Source organism: Pagrus major, chromosome 12 (genome assembly GCF_040436345.1).
Source record: "Pagrus major chromosome 12, Pma_NU_1.0".
Taxonomy (NCBI): domain Eukaryota; kingdom Metazoa; phylum Chordata; class Actinopteri; order Spariformes; family Sparidae; genus Pagrus; species Pagrus major.
The window spans coordinates 17,617,248-17,633,836 of NC_133226.1; the positions used below are offsets into that span (position 1 = coordinate 17,617,248).

Below are 16,589 nucleotides of genomic sequence, written 5' to 3' on the forward strand. Positions count from 1 at the left end.
TTGGTGCAGTTAAATTGTTTGGCAAAATTTAGATGACTGTCATCAGTATACAATTTGCGAGGATTGAGTAATGGTAACAACTGCTGGGGTACAGAGCTTATTTTCTGTATTCAAGGGAGCTGACATTGAATATATTACTTCTGAGAAACTTAATATGAACTCAACTCATGAAGTCACCTTATTTGCGGCTTGAATATGTTACAAACCTCAGATTTGGTGAGAACTTGCAGCACCCTGACATTGAGTTGACTCATGTTTTGATGGAACATAGTTGGATGTTTCTATGTGAAGAGAGAAGTGTGCCTTCTGTGGGTAACTGATCAATGATTACTGGGAATAAATGTAGTTTGCATAGTTTTCCACAGATTTCTTCAACCATTTTAAATACTGACCTATCAGTGATGCTTGTTGGAAGAACTTGGCACCTGCTTCTTAAAGCAATAGAAAGTAGATAAATCCATGCTTTCCTTTTGTAGATGGTAACAAGATCTATTTAGCACTTTAACACACAAAATTGCTGGCAATGTCAACAATTTCCTTACAGTGTCAGTGGATGGTTCATTGTTACAGAATTCCTTGCCACGTCAAGGCAAACTAGGCTGTTGGAAGATGTCAGGCAATGTCGTCATTTGCATGACGCATTCATGAATAAATTGAATCTGCAGGCTTGAAAAGGTTAATTGTACAATCACTATACTTAATCTTTGAAATAATGTCTTTCTCATACTTGATGACACCAAGGTATAAATGCAGGGCATGTTGCGACATAGTATCTTTTCTCAAGAAACAAGTGTTGAGAGCGCTGAGTGACCATGCATAAATAAGCCTAAGGGTGACCCTGTCAGAAGCTAAGCTGCTGATGGAAATGTTCTTGGGTTACATAGCATGCACATTGCGGTTACAACACACTCATTCTCTCTTTGTCACTCATATTTCTTGTATACTAATCTCACATTAAGAGAAGTTACAACAACCACGAGTACAGCAAGATTCTTATGCTTGACAGGATCAAAAATAGAGATACAGTCACTTCTTGTTGGGATCTTGGCACATTGAGTAACCTTTTGATCTCAGCCAACCACACCCCAGAGACAATGTCATTACCACGGCAAAAAAGCCAAAATGACAGTAAAGTTCCTTTCCGGAGTTATTGTCTGGTTAACCACGAGAATCCATAATCCACAATCCACAAAATGTCTCATCATTGTCCTTCTAGTGGTTTTGTGTCGAGAAAAAGACAGCGATGTATAAAGGGAGAGAGGCCAACTGAGGCCCAGAAATGGGATAGAAGTGCCAAGTGAGTGTACAAATAAAACCAACATAAAGTGTCTTTGCAAGGTGTTGGGTCACCACAAGCCATCAAGACAGCGTCAATGCTCCTTGACTTCTGCAAATCTCTGGATCCTTACTGGAGGGATGAGTACCATTCTTCCATAAGATATCTGCAAATTTTAAGTCTCAGAATAGAAACTGAATTATGAAACAGAGCCACATTCTATCTAATATTTATTGATTAATATATAGTGAATATACAAATGCCAAATACAGTTGCTTCCATTTTCATACCTGTTGATTTTTGCATTAAATTCAACTCAATGGAAAAGACAACAAAAACAGCAGAACCAGTCATTCAGTAAAAAAACATGCTACACATGTTTATGTTCAAGTGACAAAGCCTTCTAGTGGCTGTGTCGGACTTTGACAAAGGAGAACACTGCCCACTTCCCATTTTGGACTGAAAGCCAACAATGGTTTCTTTTAACCATGACCATTAACTATAACCAATACCAAGACGTTTATGCTCCTGAGCCAGATCAGAAAATGGTTTTAGTTTTGCGACAAGGATCTGTAATCGTTTTCTAAAGCACTCAAAAATGATTCATCCTACTGATAGGGGCATCAGATTAGATAATACTTGCAGGGCTCGTTAATGGCAACCACTTTTCAACATCAAAACTAGGGGAAATTACACTATACATGTATGAATTGCTTCCTTCTAAACCTTGCTATCACCATGCTATTTGGTCTGCCACCGGACGGACTCGACTTTTCCCGCAAAAATTAAGGTCGGATTACGACACAAAGGAAGGGCGTCTGCCATTGCGCAACCAAAACAGGAAGAGACATTGTTTTCCCTGGTCGCTGTCCCCAGGTAACAATGGAACAACTGGAAAAAGTGTGGAAACAAAAGTAAAAGAACCCTGCAGATGGAAGAGTGAGTGGAGGGCCATTCACTCGATAGAGGGTGCCGGTGTTGTGTCAAAGTCTGTTCCCTTGTTGATATGTGTGTCCCGTTACCACTGGGACTTGAGATGTTTCAAAACTGGCATTCACTCTACTAGATCACTAAGTAACAAAACCTGCATAGTTATTAATACAACCATGTGTTTTACTCTGTCTTTTAGGACCACTGAAGTCAAATTGGGATTCTTAAGGTTGTTTTTTGCTTTGGACTGTAGCCATGTTGCTAACGCTGTCTTTAGCTACTTTCACAAACTTTGCCTCAGTACCATGATGCAAAGCAGTTAAAAAAAACTGCCTGAGTCTGTGTTATTTGTAGTTGTTTTAGTTTTATCAGAAACCAACAGCACATTGTCCTGCCTTGTTGAAGTAATAGCTTACTTCATCCTTTGCGGTTTCATTTAATCATGTTTCCATGTTCATGGCTGACAGCTCTTTGGTAGAGTTGGGCTAAAGATGTGCTCGCCTGATACAAGACAATGCTAGTGTAACAAACTCCCTGTGTTTGTGGGTGTTTTTTGTCCTGAATGAGTGTGTTGGGGGTAGGGAATGGAGAATGGATAGTAAATCATTTCCTTCTGATCTAGTAAACAAGTCCTGCATTTGAATTGTGTATCAGTTCTGTTTGATGTCTACAGAAAGTCTTGATTCTGCGTGTGTGTCTGCATGTGTGTCTTTGTGTCTGAGAGAGAGCAAGAGGCGGGCAGCAGCGATAGGGATCTTTGCGGATGCAAGACAGCAACAACAGCACAAGAAGGCACTTGAGGAGAAAGAGAGATCGTGTATCTGCACGAAATCTGAAGTGCTATGTACTTGTGTGTGTAAGGAGTATAGACAGAAATATACTTCTACTGTAAAAGACAGATACAGAGGGATGCAGAGATACACATCCATTAAATGCCACAGTGGATAATAATCTGAATATACAGCATTTGAGCTGAACTTTTTTCTGAATCTTCATACACCAAAGCAAAGCCAAGGAGAAGGATGGGTGAACGATCCCACATTAATCCACTTCTGAGGGAGGTTTCAGCAACATAAGAATAAATGTTGCATACAGCCATAAATACATACTGCCCTTTTGTACACAATAGCTCAGTAGCCTGCAGTCTACCTTGACAGAATGTTAATGTGTGCTAGATTTATGTTAGAATGACACACATTCATTTTTGGGTCATAGAGTGTGAATCAAAGCACAAACTTGCAGAGTTATGTGCAGTGTTAAGGTAGAAACTACGATTGTAGTGCTTTGGCAAGGTTTTTGTATTCCCCTATATGCAAATGTAATATGTGTAGATAGATGGAATTCCTACTGAAATATATGAACATATATGTTCAAAATTGATATGAAACCTATTCAAAATTATATTTACAAATTTTACCCATGCAAATATGTATGTTTATGTATGACATACATGGAAAAATATGTCACTACACATATAACGTATGTATATTATTTTAATATGTGTACATATACAAATTTTACTATGTGTATTTCATATGTTATGTATGTTGTAATAATAATATATATATGTATATATATATATATATATATATATATATATATATATATATATATATATATATATATATATATATATACACATATATATTATAAACCTATATGTTTATATGAATTACATATATATTATTAATATGTATGGCTGCAGCATATAATGCCATATAATGATTCAACATATTTTTCATGTGTCTATATATATACAAATTTTGATATGGGAATTTCATATATGTTATATATTATGTTTCCATATGGGGTTGGATGATGTAGTGAAAGTGTAGTAACATGATGAAAATGGCAGGGACAGAAGCCAAGAAATGGTTAAAGATTGAGAGGGTGGAGGAGAGGTTGAGATTTGTAAATGAAAGTGAGGTGCTGTTAAAGTAAATGATATATAAAGATACTTTATATAATGGCAGACAAGACAGATGAAAAAAATGTAAGGAATCAGAAATACAGATACAGATGGATGAACAGATTAGTGGTTGTAACTGAAGGTAAAAAAAAAAAATCTGCAAATTAGTTTGACCGACAGTCTTTCTACATTTAAAAGAAAATACATCATTCAATAAAAATTATTGTGAAAGTAGAAAATGGTCCAAAACCACTGTTATTGGCCATTCCCACATTAGAATGTCCTCAAATGAGCAGTTTGATCCAATCAAAATACCATATGGACACCAGAGAATGTATGAAGTTAATAAAGTTGAAACACATTAATGATCAGAAAAAAGGCATAACTGCCAATAAACAATCTAGCCAGGTTTAATAGCTATATTGTTTTGATTTGTTGACCCTTTCGGTTCCCTCTTTCTACGTCAGACCCATTATGAAATGTTGTAGGAGACCAATGGTAAGAATACAGTAAGGTGGCTCCAGCTTACTTAAATGATTATCCTTACACACAGGTACACAGTCAGACAGAGACTCACACTAGGCAAACACACATACTCACAGCTTCGACTCCATGCAGGATTATAGGGCAGGTCCATAGGGGACGGAAATGTACTACTGCTGTCTTTGTGGAGCAGAACATAATGTTCCCCCACTACCACACCATGGAATATGGTGAGCCAGCTCAACTTGCTCTAGGGGGATTGAATTGGAGAACTGGCCCTAGCAACTAACCTGTGTGAGTGTGTGTGTGTGCCCATGTACGTGTGCAGACTTTCACGTACATGTATGTAGATGAGTTTGGGTTAGCATTGTGTGTGTGTGCGTTCGAACAGCAAGCCAGGTGATTTCTCCAGAGAGGGCTGCTGCCCAGGCAATCTCTGACGCAACCTCTGGGCACCCCTGGAGAACACTCCCCTTAATTATACATAAGCAACAGAAGGGATAACATTTTAGTCCTCTCACGCTGCAAGAAATTGCCTATATATAAAGTTCACCCATCTTCAGATGTAAAACAAACATATGTGCATGAGGTCTGAATTAAATAACACCTAACACATTCATCTCCAGGCAAGTAATGCTTCAGATGGAAAGGAGAGGGAGAGGAGAGGCACTGTAGAAGATTCTAAGATGATTCTAGCTGGTAAAAACAAGGAAACAACAACTGGCCCAGTTCTGTCCCAGGTCCCAAAAAATCAGACAATGCGTGTTAAGTTAAGGATACATGCAAACTGTATATAGGCTACTGCAGAGTGTACATTTTCCTACATGCATACAAAAACACAGGCAAACTTGCACATACAGTCGCCCATGCTGAAACACACAAACACACACGCATGTAACGTGCCCACAAAAACAAAAGCTCATACAGTAGCCGAGCCGTTGCTTTCAGCAGTGCAGGAAGGCCAGCTCCCCTGGCACTGTCTCTCTCACCAACATTCCCCCAAAACCACACAGCCCTCTTCAGGCTCAGTGCCAGTGACATAAGCGTGTGGTAACATAAAAAAGAAACCTCTGGGATGGCGTTCCTTTTTCCCTTTTACTTTTCCCGTTTCAATTATTATTGTGGTTTCTGCCATGTGGAAACCTCATTGTGACTGGTGTATTTTTTCATGGCACTGATGACCCCCGTATAACATTTTCAAGCTGTTAATATGCAGGGTTTTTGCCCTGTTTTATTGAGCATAGGGGACCACTGACTGAGGGACATTTATATTCTCTGCAGACGCATCTGTTTTCAACTTGCTGGCATTGTACGCACACCAATCCCTATACATTAGTTTGTGGTCCATGGTCCCTGCCACCCAGTCACTACTCACGTCTGCCCTGATGAAAGTGGGATAGGTAAACTGCGTAATTGCAGCCACTCACTAACTTTTACAACCCCATTCTCAGTAGGCCATGGAAGTGGCCCATCATTAGGTCCGAACCAATGAGACGGTGAGCTTCAGTGGGTATGGGTGGGGCTGGGTGACAGGACATTACCTCACACACCAGGCGCTCACCAGCATTCCAGTAAACCATGGGATGGTGCTTGGAAACTCATACTAGTTTCTCTCTGTTGCTCTTTCTCTCCACAAATGCCTCACAGATGCTCACTCACTGCGTCCCATGCTCAGGGTTCAAATTCGTATATATGTGCCTTTCACAAAGAGAACGGGAGGAATGGAAAAGAAGAAGAAGAAATACCTTGTGATGGAAATAAACATGTTTTTAGGAGGTGCTGTGACAGAATAAATATTCTCTTAGGAAATTTTCTTCATTTGCACGTGTCCAAAATTTCCACAAATCCAGAAGAAAAGGCAAACTAGGTCGAAGCCTGACCTCACAGAGTCATAAAGCAGGATATGAAACAAACAATAAACTCAGCAGGTATGCTCTCATATCGACTCCTGGTGCAGCTCTCACACTGAGTCGATGGATGTTGGAGTTGATCATCGCATCACGCGAAATGAATGAACAACTTAGATGTGGTACTGATTATACTTACTGCTAAAGTGACTGAATGGAGGCAAAAACCAAGCACAGGATATGAAGACTTAAGACAATTGGGTTGGAATCATTTAGGGAAATGGGAACTTGTAAATTGGTGTAGACAAGGGGAATTGTGGGAAAGCTGGTTGACAGAGATACATTCTAACAGCACAACAGAAATGCTCTTACAAGCCAAGCCACTGATAATATCTACCAGCATTTTTTTTTTTTGCTTTCTTCCACATAGCACATAGTATGTGAGACATTACGTTATCATGATGGCGTCCTCATGTCTGTCAAGATGTATACTGTAAATGCCATACGTTCCCATGATCGCCACTTCAAATCTCAACAGTACATAACCAAAGCCTCATTCTTATACAGTTCAGCATTGTATGTTTCTGCAAACCATAGATGTGTTAAATTTGTATGTTTTATATGTATCATATCAACATTTCTACAATACGTGTCATTTCATGTTCAGATACAGCATCGTCGCAAGGATGTAATGTTAGCAGTTACGACTCTGCAAACCACAGATACATCCAATGTTGAAATTTGCACCAACTGTGGCATATCACGTTCACATTTTATGCTTATTAGCCACCTTTCACATCAGCTAGGTGGAGGGGATGGTGGTTGCACTGTTACAAACCAACAAGCCTGCCAAAAGGGCCAACCGCAGTTCAAGTCACACCAGTCAATATTTTGAGACACCTGGGGACGTTTCCAGCAGTTTTTGTGCGACAAAACCAGGTGTTTTTTAAGTAGACCTGCAGAAATAGAAAATGCAACTGAAACAATCGTTTTAACTTATCTGGTGTTTAGCAGAAACTCACTTAGCTAACATTTATTCAGGCGATTAGGTTGTCAGCTTCCAAGTGTATGAGTTGACTTTCTTATCAAGAGGAGAAGGGGATGGTGACAGCTAGTTAGCTAGCTGACAAAAACAGGTATCTTGCGAGATTTTTCAGCTGTGTTTGTGTCGACCAAACCAGATGTTTTACGTGGTCACAACATAAAATTGAAAATGGAAATGCAAGTTTGAATACTTATATTGTTAGTAGGAACGTGCAATGCCAGCATTTAATGTACTGTAAAATTGTACTAAGCTCTGGCACAACAATTTCCTTTGGGATTAATAACGTTCTATCTTATCTCATCTTATCTTATCTTATCTTATCTTATCTTGTCTTATCTTGATGATTTTCAGACTGAGTTCATACATTCATACCATAAGAAATTTGTCAAGACAATGACACAGGAATATTTGCTTGTTAATGTATTATAGCATCAAGTTTCATTATTGACCCTTTTAGGTGTGGCATGGCTCTATAATGAGGGGGCATGCCAATTTGAAAAATTACATCTATTGTTTGTGTTGTAAGTAAAGAAACCCGAGTACAGTGTATCTGAAGAGTCCTGAGTCGAGCTAAGATCTCCGTCAAGCTCCTCAAGTGTTTGGAGGATACAGGAAGGACCTTTGCGGGGGCCTCCTAAATGTCTGAGGGCCTCAATAATCTTCCAAGAACACATGGCCCATGTTTGCGTGTGTGTCTGTTTGGTTTATCGATTTGAATCCAAGATAGGACGTTTTGACAATCCCGAGGCTTCAACATCAGTATACAAGCCAAGGCGGGTGTAGCATATGTGTATGTTTGTATTTGAGTCTGTGTATGTGTTTGTACACGGATATGTGCAGAGGTGATCTAAGTTCACCCTGGCGCCAAATCTCCATCACAAGGGGAAAGGCTGTTGTTTAGGTACATTATGCTTATTAAAGCCATTACTATTGTCATTACTCTGTCTTTACTAACAGCGCCACTCTCTGTTTCCCCCTCTCCAAGTTTATGTTTTTCTTTATGCACTCAATGAACGTTTTTACAGTGCAGACGTATTTTCAGGGTAATGAGGCTGACAGTGGCACTCTCTCTTTCTGCTCACCTTTATCTCCTTTGGTTTCCCCTTGGCTCAAGACACTAAGCTTTCCTTTTATCTGAAGTGGTGATTTACAAACAGCAGTCTGTGTCTACAGACCAGGGATTGGCTGTTGTCTGCCAGTCCGACTATCCAGCTGGTATAAATTAAGACCATGTGTGTAACTGCGTGTTATTGTGTGAGTGTGTGTGTTTTTGGGTTAAGACCTTGAACTCATCTCTTGTGTCGCTGTTACTGTTTCCCAATGAAGGCGAGAAGTTGTTTTGTTCCAAGTAGACATCTTAGCATTCGACTTATTTACCTTAAATTTGGTTGTGGTTATGTTATGAATCAGAGTTAAGGAAATGTGTGTTTAATTTTACAGTAACAACTTCCACTCTGGGGCAAACCCCTTTAAAACACGAGCATTACAAAATTTGCTTTTCCCGTCATTTGTAACAGTTTCAATCATCCATTTTTACCTCACAATCAACAGATTTTCCACATCTTCCCCCTCGCCTTTTTTCCAACTGAGAGACTTCTTTTGACTGTCTTTTGTCAACAGTTCATGCTGCGATATTTTAGTTGTAATCAAGCAATCCATTTGAAGGTCTGCTGGCAGGTGGTATATTTTATAGGCATAACACATTGAAGGCAAACAAAAACAAGTCTTGAGATGCATATGTGTTTGCTTTCCATATTTTGTTTTTGCCTCTCCTGTACGATGTATTTAAACCCAGAGCCAGAATTTAACGTTCACCTTGAGTGTTGTTTATGACTTCTGCGTCACTTCTCTGTTGGGGGCATTAATGGAGTTATTCAATGCTTTTAAAATCCTTTGGAAACACAGATAAGGTATCTATTGTCACGATTATATTGCTCTTTCATTGCAGACATACAAACACATGCAAAATGTTTTATTGTCTTTAGTATCACAGTAAATCTCTGTGTGCAACAGGGCTGGCTCAGAATACCTCATCTTACAAAACTACAGTAAATAATGTGTTTGACACCATGACTCTTTTCTCCAAATCTCTTTAAAAGTGATTTAATATTCCTAATATTAGCGGCGGGCTGATTCATCAGGGCTTGCAGTGTGTCTGCGATAGAGGAAATCTGTTTTTTATTTGATCTCATTGGAGATCTCAGCTGATGTATTAGCCATAAAAGTTTATTTTAAAAATCGTACTGTGTCTGAGACACATTATAAAAAGGGGCCAGAAAAAAGGGAATCAAAGGCTTAGAGAGAAGTTGACTTGTGTTTTTCAATAACAGGTACATCCAGGATAAATTCATGTAATGATAATAATTTCTGCACGTCACCGTAACAGTGCTACTGCTTACGCTGCTTCTTTTGTTGCTAAATTTGTTGATGTAGCCTTTGTATATTGATAATTGTCGCCATATGCTACAAATTCTGCAAAGTTGCAAATTCTGTGTAAAATTATCAGCTTTTGTTACTTAATCTTTGATAAAGTGAGCACTACAATTGTTTCTGGGCTCCCATCACTCTCTCCTCTGTGCATTAATCAATTCATGTGCCTTTTACCATCCTTTAGGACTTATTGTTGAGAATGCAGTTACCTCAGTCCTTAATTAACAACTGATCACAGTACAAATGAGATACTGTGCAGGAATTTTTTTCCAGATCTCCAGCAGTCTGAATTTTGTTTTCAAGTAGAGGAGAGCCTGCCACTTCCTAGTTTAAAGGACTGGCTGGATGTGTACCAGGGTTTTAACACAATTTGCAACACAAAAGCGCTCAGATCAAACTTTCTATGCTAATATTTGTGTATTTAATACTGGAATTTTTTCACTCTAGGTAGGAAAGGCGTTTATGGAGAAAGATCATTGATTGTTGAGTCTAATTCCCAGGTCGTCGAAAAACTGACGCTTTGGGGTGAGAATCAACTATCTTTTTCCAGAATCACCTTGCCTACCTTTCAAGTCTTTACTGATAGGTTGCAGATTTGTCAACCTTGTCAAAAAAGTATTTTGTTCAATTAATGATAAGTCATTGTACTGTAAGCCCATTGACTTACTTACTTTAAATTTCAAAAATAGCAACAACAATAGCATGGAAAAAAGCCTTTCAAAAGTTTGTTTGCTTGAACATGAAGGAAGGTGAATTAACCCAATTACAAAGTCCAAAACTGTTAGCAGCATGCTCAAAGGTTAAGCCTTTATTTGTACTCTGGTGTCCTTAAAGTTGCATTTAGAGGAAGGAGCATTGCTAAAGATCTAATACAAAAAGTTATAGGTTCAACATTGTAAAAAAGGGTCAGTGTTTGGGAACATGAACCTGAGCCGGCAGATAAATATTGACAACTTAGATAGCAGTGTGACAGAAATCTGGGTGCCGAGGTAGCCATATTTGTTGATTGCATTTGAAAACACTTCTCAAAACAGACCTCAACTGCTGACACAGGACCTTTTCAAAGAGGTTGTCAAGAGAGAAAAGTGGTTTGCCTTCAGACTGTAATATTGTGCTTTAATAAAGAAAAATATAAAGGAGAAGATAATAGGAAGAGAGAGGCAGCTCTGTTTTTCTTTCCTGGATGTCGACCATGTTGTGTGAAACATCCCCCGTCAACAGTTTTTGGGGCATGCTTGACCAAAAAATTCAAAATAGTTTTGTGGTTTATCAACACTTATGTTTTAGATTGAGCTTCAATAAGGAGAGATTAAAACTGACAAAGTAATCTGCAGCGTTTCAAGAGAGTTTTATAGAAAATAGAATTTGGCAGTGGCAGCATCATGGCGCCGGGTTTAGCCATGTTGACTCACAAGGTCCCGGGTTGTGATCCAAAGCTTGTCGGCCAGGGCTTCTCAAGTTTGCTTGTTCCTTGCGTGGGTTTTCGCTGAGTACTGCAATTTCCTCCTCCAGTCCAAGACATGCAGGTTAGGTTAATTGGCAACCCTAATTAGCAAGTGTTAAAGTGAGTGAGAATGATCCGTCTGTCTCTCTGTGTGTCAGCCCTGTGACAGATTGCCACTGTGCTCAGGGTGTACCCAGTCTCTCACCCAAAGTGTGCTGGGATAATAAGTGGGTATTTATGAACGGATTAATTGATAAAAATTTGAATATGTGGAACTAAAATGTGCTGTTTGAAAGTGTTTGAGTACTGAATGGGTTCAGAAGTGTCCCACCATCACCACCTTTACCCTCTCTTTTTGTGACTAAATGCCACTGCATTGGGAAGAGGTTGGAGGAAGTGTGATGAGCCTTGGGAGACTTGTGAATTGCATCCTACTGGTGTGATGCTTTACAGAGGAGGGGGTGTATTTGCTTGAGTGCAGGGGCTTTGGCATGCCAAGTAGTTTGTCTGTCTCGAACAGCGGGTCGTTAGAAAAACACACGACAAGATGAGAGGAGGAGGGGTGTGGAAGAAGGTGTAGCTAGTGCCACCTGTGTTCACATGAATAAGTCATCCGTTTGCACATGGAAAGGTTTTTTGTCACCTGTCAGAAACGAGGGTAACAATGGAAACCAGCTCGACTTCAGTTCGTTCGCAGCGGACTGTCCCTTTAAATCCTATTGGTTAGTTAGGTCATGCAGTCATGGAGAGTGACAGAGTGTTGTGGGTTTTTATGGGTCAAGCCCAGACCAAAATCAGAGTTGGGCTAAGAAGCAGTGTTGGACTCTGGGAAGCCCTGCACTTGCCAGAGTGAAATCACCCCTGGTTTCAATTTAGTTACTGTATTTATTTCATTCCCATTTAGAAAATGACTATGTTTTCCGGTAAATACAAAATGGAGATCCACGGAGCTGCACTGAAGTGGGGCCAAAGTCTCATGGCAACTGATCTCAGGTGTTTGTCACCTGCATTTTCCATTTCTGCCACTTCAGCTCTGAGCAGAAAGGTCACGTCAACAGATCCAGGGGACAGATATATAGACAGATAGCTGGTCTGGCCAGTTTTCCACGGTGGCAGGATCTTACAGTAGCCTCTCTAGCAAAACTCTCATGTTACTGGTGTCTCATTTCACTAGCTCAGGGCAGCGGGCGAAACTCACCGTCCTTGGGTATGTGCCCTCTCTCCCCTTTGTCTGTTATGTTTTGCTCTATAGTCTTGTACTAATGTGTCCACCCATCACTTTCTTCCTGTCATTTTTCCTTCTTTTTAACCATGACTCTTTGCATCATCTCAGCCCTGTTTTCTCCACATACTTCCTGTCTATGTTCCTTGCCGCACATCATCCTAATGTAGCTAATGAGGCGATAATGTGTGGAACACAAATCCTGAAGGAGGTCCTTTGATCTTTAGTATGTCAGCAAAGCTACAGTAATGAGGTGACTTTGTCATTGTAGAATTTATGATGACTGGATACTGGCAACTGCATTCCTGGTCCTTTAAGAGCTCTGCTCTACCATTAACGCTGCTTCTGATAGGATGACATAGTGGTAAAGTGTAAAGGTCAAGCCAGTAACCAATCACCATGTACGTGTGTACAGGTGGCTTGCCAGAGCAGTCAGTAAAAATGGATGAAAAGTATCAGTTGCTCTTTTAAAAAGCTGTTTGGTTAAAGGGGGTCTGTGGAACTTCTTTGTTGTGCTGGAAGCCTGTCGTTAGTTTATGCTAGCAGACTCTATTTCTAAACTAATATCAGCTACTGGTCTCTGTTAAGCACTCAAGAATGTGCATAAAGTCACATCCTTTTGTCTGTCGCGGAAAGTCCTTAACAAAGTAATCCACAGTCCAGCAACATTAAACAACTGAAACAAATTGTCCACAGGCTTGTGTAGGCAACTGAGAGAGTCTCGTTTTTCATGTCACGTTACAATCTGCTCACATATGGCCAACAAAAAAGTGATCAATGAATGTAGATTGCCACAAATTGTTACATAGAGCCCCTTTAAGGTTCTCCCTTCTCCATCTCCCATAGCCTCGTGTCTTCCATTTATACCTGTTTTTGAATTCACCAACAGCAAAAAATCATCCGTCCTATTCTGCTACTCATATTCTTTGGGCATGTAGTCATACGAACAGGAATACAAAAACATCAAAACTTCCAATACTGGATGTACATTGATCAGTAATCAATACAGTCTGTCTCCCTGTTTGGTATGAGGATCAAATGTATCATCTATTTAGTTGTTGTAAGAACAGGTTGGAACAGATTCTAAATCATCTTTAATTTTGGTATATTAGCAGTAATTTTTAGGGCAGACATGGTTTGTTTTTGGAGTCATCTCATTATAACGCAGTTCAGAGTTCATTTGAATTGCACTCTTGACAATTCAAGCTTTCCATGTACAGCATTTCAGTCAAATGCTGCTGATATTTATTTCCACAATTGAAATATTGACCTTTATTTCATTGTGTCCAAAAAATCTGTATCTAAAAGAATCTGTTTTATTGTGTATCTGTACTTCGTAGCAACTTGTAGACACAACAATAATGGTTCATAAACACATTATTTACTTTGCCTGTTACCAGACAGACACATTTTAATTATCATTGAGAGATTAGTTGAAAATCCATGCAACAAGTGAGTATGGCTCAGGGGGGAACTCCCACGTATGCTACACCTAATGAGGAAATACGGTACAGCTGTGTGACACAGGTGACTAATTCAGGTGCTGCTTGGAACCATGAAAACTCTCTGAGGGCTTCTAGTGGGCAGGTGTGGCATGACAGGGTTTAAAAACAAACAGACTAGTACAAAGGAGAATCAGAGACAGAAGCAGAGGAGAGGGATATGGGGCGTGCAACACATGACAGGGTGCAGAGTTTGTTGACAAGAAACAAACAAACAGTGCAGCACAGAATGGACGTCAGCTGCACGTCAGTCCAAGTAGCAGACAGAGAGAGAGTTGTGGAAAAACGGGTCACTGCGTTTAGACAGTAACCCAACCTCCATTTATGTCTTCTTCCTTACATGCAAAGCCTACAAAATGGAAACAAAAACAGGTTTTAGTTAAAAGGATGCATACGAAACTACCCAATTTCCTTCTTTTTCACTTATGTTTCTCTAGACATGTCAGTCCAAGGTGTTTGATCTGTCGGATGGAGTGTCCCAGTATGCATGGTTCCCCTGCCGTGAGGCCCATGTCACAACCTGGGGATATCCAAGCTACTGGCTCAAGGTAAGACCGATCTAAGAATAATTATTTTACAGTACCCGTTTGAAAAATGCCCAGAATAATCTGGTGTTTTATTGCTTTGTGAAGTGGTTTGCATGATTAATGAACCTCTAGTTTTCTGGTCAGGATGATTTATTCTATAGGAAGCTTGATTGTACTTCATGGTTATTGGTATTCATAGGAATTTGGTGGCTGAGAGGGTGAAACACTGCACTTAAAAACACAAATTAAGAAAAATTAGGGGCCAGTTTGTAAACTTATCTGATATGACCATGGTGGTGTTGTTCCTACAACATCACAACTAATGTCGCTTCATGAACAAAAAGTCTGTACTGGGAGCAGGTTGTGGTGGGTGAATGTTACAAGTACTGGACTTTCACCAAGGAGCCTTGGTTTTGTCCAAAGCAGAACTTGATATAAAAAATGTATATACTGTTTTTATTATTTTTAGAATTAGTTGGCTCTTTTTTTAGTTTTCTGTTGCAGTTTGGTTAGGTTTAGGAAAAGCCCATGGTTTAGGCTAAGAGTTAGGGTTAGGGTGAGGGTTAGTAAGGCTAACTTTGAGTCGCAAAGCCATGGCCTTGATCAGTTGCAGTAATCATCCTGGAGCAACATCAATTATGATGTAGGAACAATACTAACATGGCAATATCAGATTGTGTAACAAACAACACATATGGTGCATGTGACATTGAATCAAATGAGGGAATAACACATCCAACTTCAACAGTTCAGAGAGTGGATACAGTAGTTTCCAGTTATTGAAATATTGCACCTAACTTTATACTTTCATGTTTTCATGTATTCAGGCCCACTTTTCTCATCCCATGGTGGCAGCAGCAGTGATTATCCACCTTGCTGCTGATGGGACTACCTACGTTGACCAGACTCAGTGCAACATCACTGTTCAGCTGGTGGACACCAAGGAGGGCATCCACAGTCTAGGTGAGTACTGCCTCCTGTACTTTTAAATCACAACCCACTTGATTCACGTTCGGTGTCAGGATGCTAAATATGACTCACAGGGAAGCTCAGCTTTAAAGTAGCTTTATCTACTGTAACTAACAAGAGCTTTTTAAAGATGAGAAGACATCAAACACTCTTCCAACACCAGCATGCTATTTATCCATTTTCCTCTCACCTAATTCACCATCAAGGTGAGATCAACACCTGCCACCCCGACTCTGTTCTCTGCTTCTTTCCCCTACTTTCCTCACCCCGATTTTTATACTCTCCATCTCTAATATCTTCTCCACAGGCGAGTGGCGTCTCAGCTGCCGTACCAACCCTCTGGTGATCCCAGTGAGCCACGACCTGTCGGTGGCCTTCTACCACACCAAGGCTATCCTGGTCATGTTTGCCTCCCGCCTCGTGGCCATCTCCGGCGTAGGCCTGCGCTCCTTCCAGTCCTTCGACCCCATCACGATAAGCGGTTGCCAGAGCAATGAGATCTACAACCCAACGGGCCAGAGGTGAGGCTGAAAAATAGGGAAGGGAAATGGAGGATTGGTGAACATGAGGCCTACATATGTTACACACACAACCAAACCAGAGACATGCACATGAAATCCTAAGATTATGTGAATGCACACACACACACACAACTTGCACAATCTTTTGCCTTAAAGTTACAGGAAAATTGAATTGGATTCATCTTTTTCCAAATACACATAATGCAGTTAATTATAACCATAATTTGTTCTTACACTTCTCATGGAAGTTGATAAACTAGGATAGAAGGGCCTGATTTAGTAGTTTCTTTAGGCCTTTATTCTGTAACAATATCCAACATGGATAAAGAAAAGTCCTCAAAAAAAGACACATTAAGAGAAGATGTCAAATGACTTCCAGGTGCCGCTGAGCGCTGGCAAGGCCTCCATCACAAAACGTCTTCTCTACTTCAACTACACATACACACAAACATGCAAGTGATTGATATCATTCACACAAAACAAC

At 40.0% G+C, this 16,589-nt stretch overlaps 1 protein-coding gene across 1 annotated transcript in view; it reads left to right on the forward strand.

Moving 5' to 3' along the window:
• The window catches only part of pappaa (pregnancy-associated plasma protein A, pappalysin 1a), a 95,619-nt gene that overhangs the window by 46,034 nt on the left and 32,996 nt on the right, over positions 1 to 16,589 (forward strand). The window contains exons 11-13 of the mRNA XM_073478224.1: positions 14,526 to 14,636; positions 15,443 to 15,578; positions 15,892 to 16,105. Coding sequence (XP_073334325.1) covers positions 14,526 to 14,636; positions 15,443 to 15,578; positions 15,892 to 16,105 — 461 coding nt within the window. The remainder of the gene's footprint in view (positions 1 to 14,525; positions 14,637 to 15,442; positions 15,579 to 15,891; positions 16,106 to 16,589) is intronic.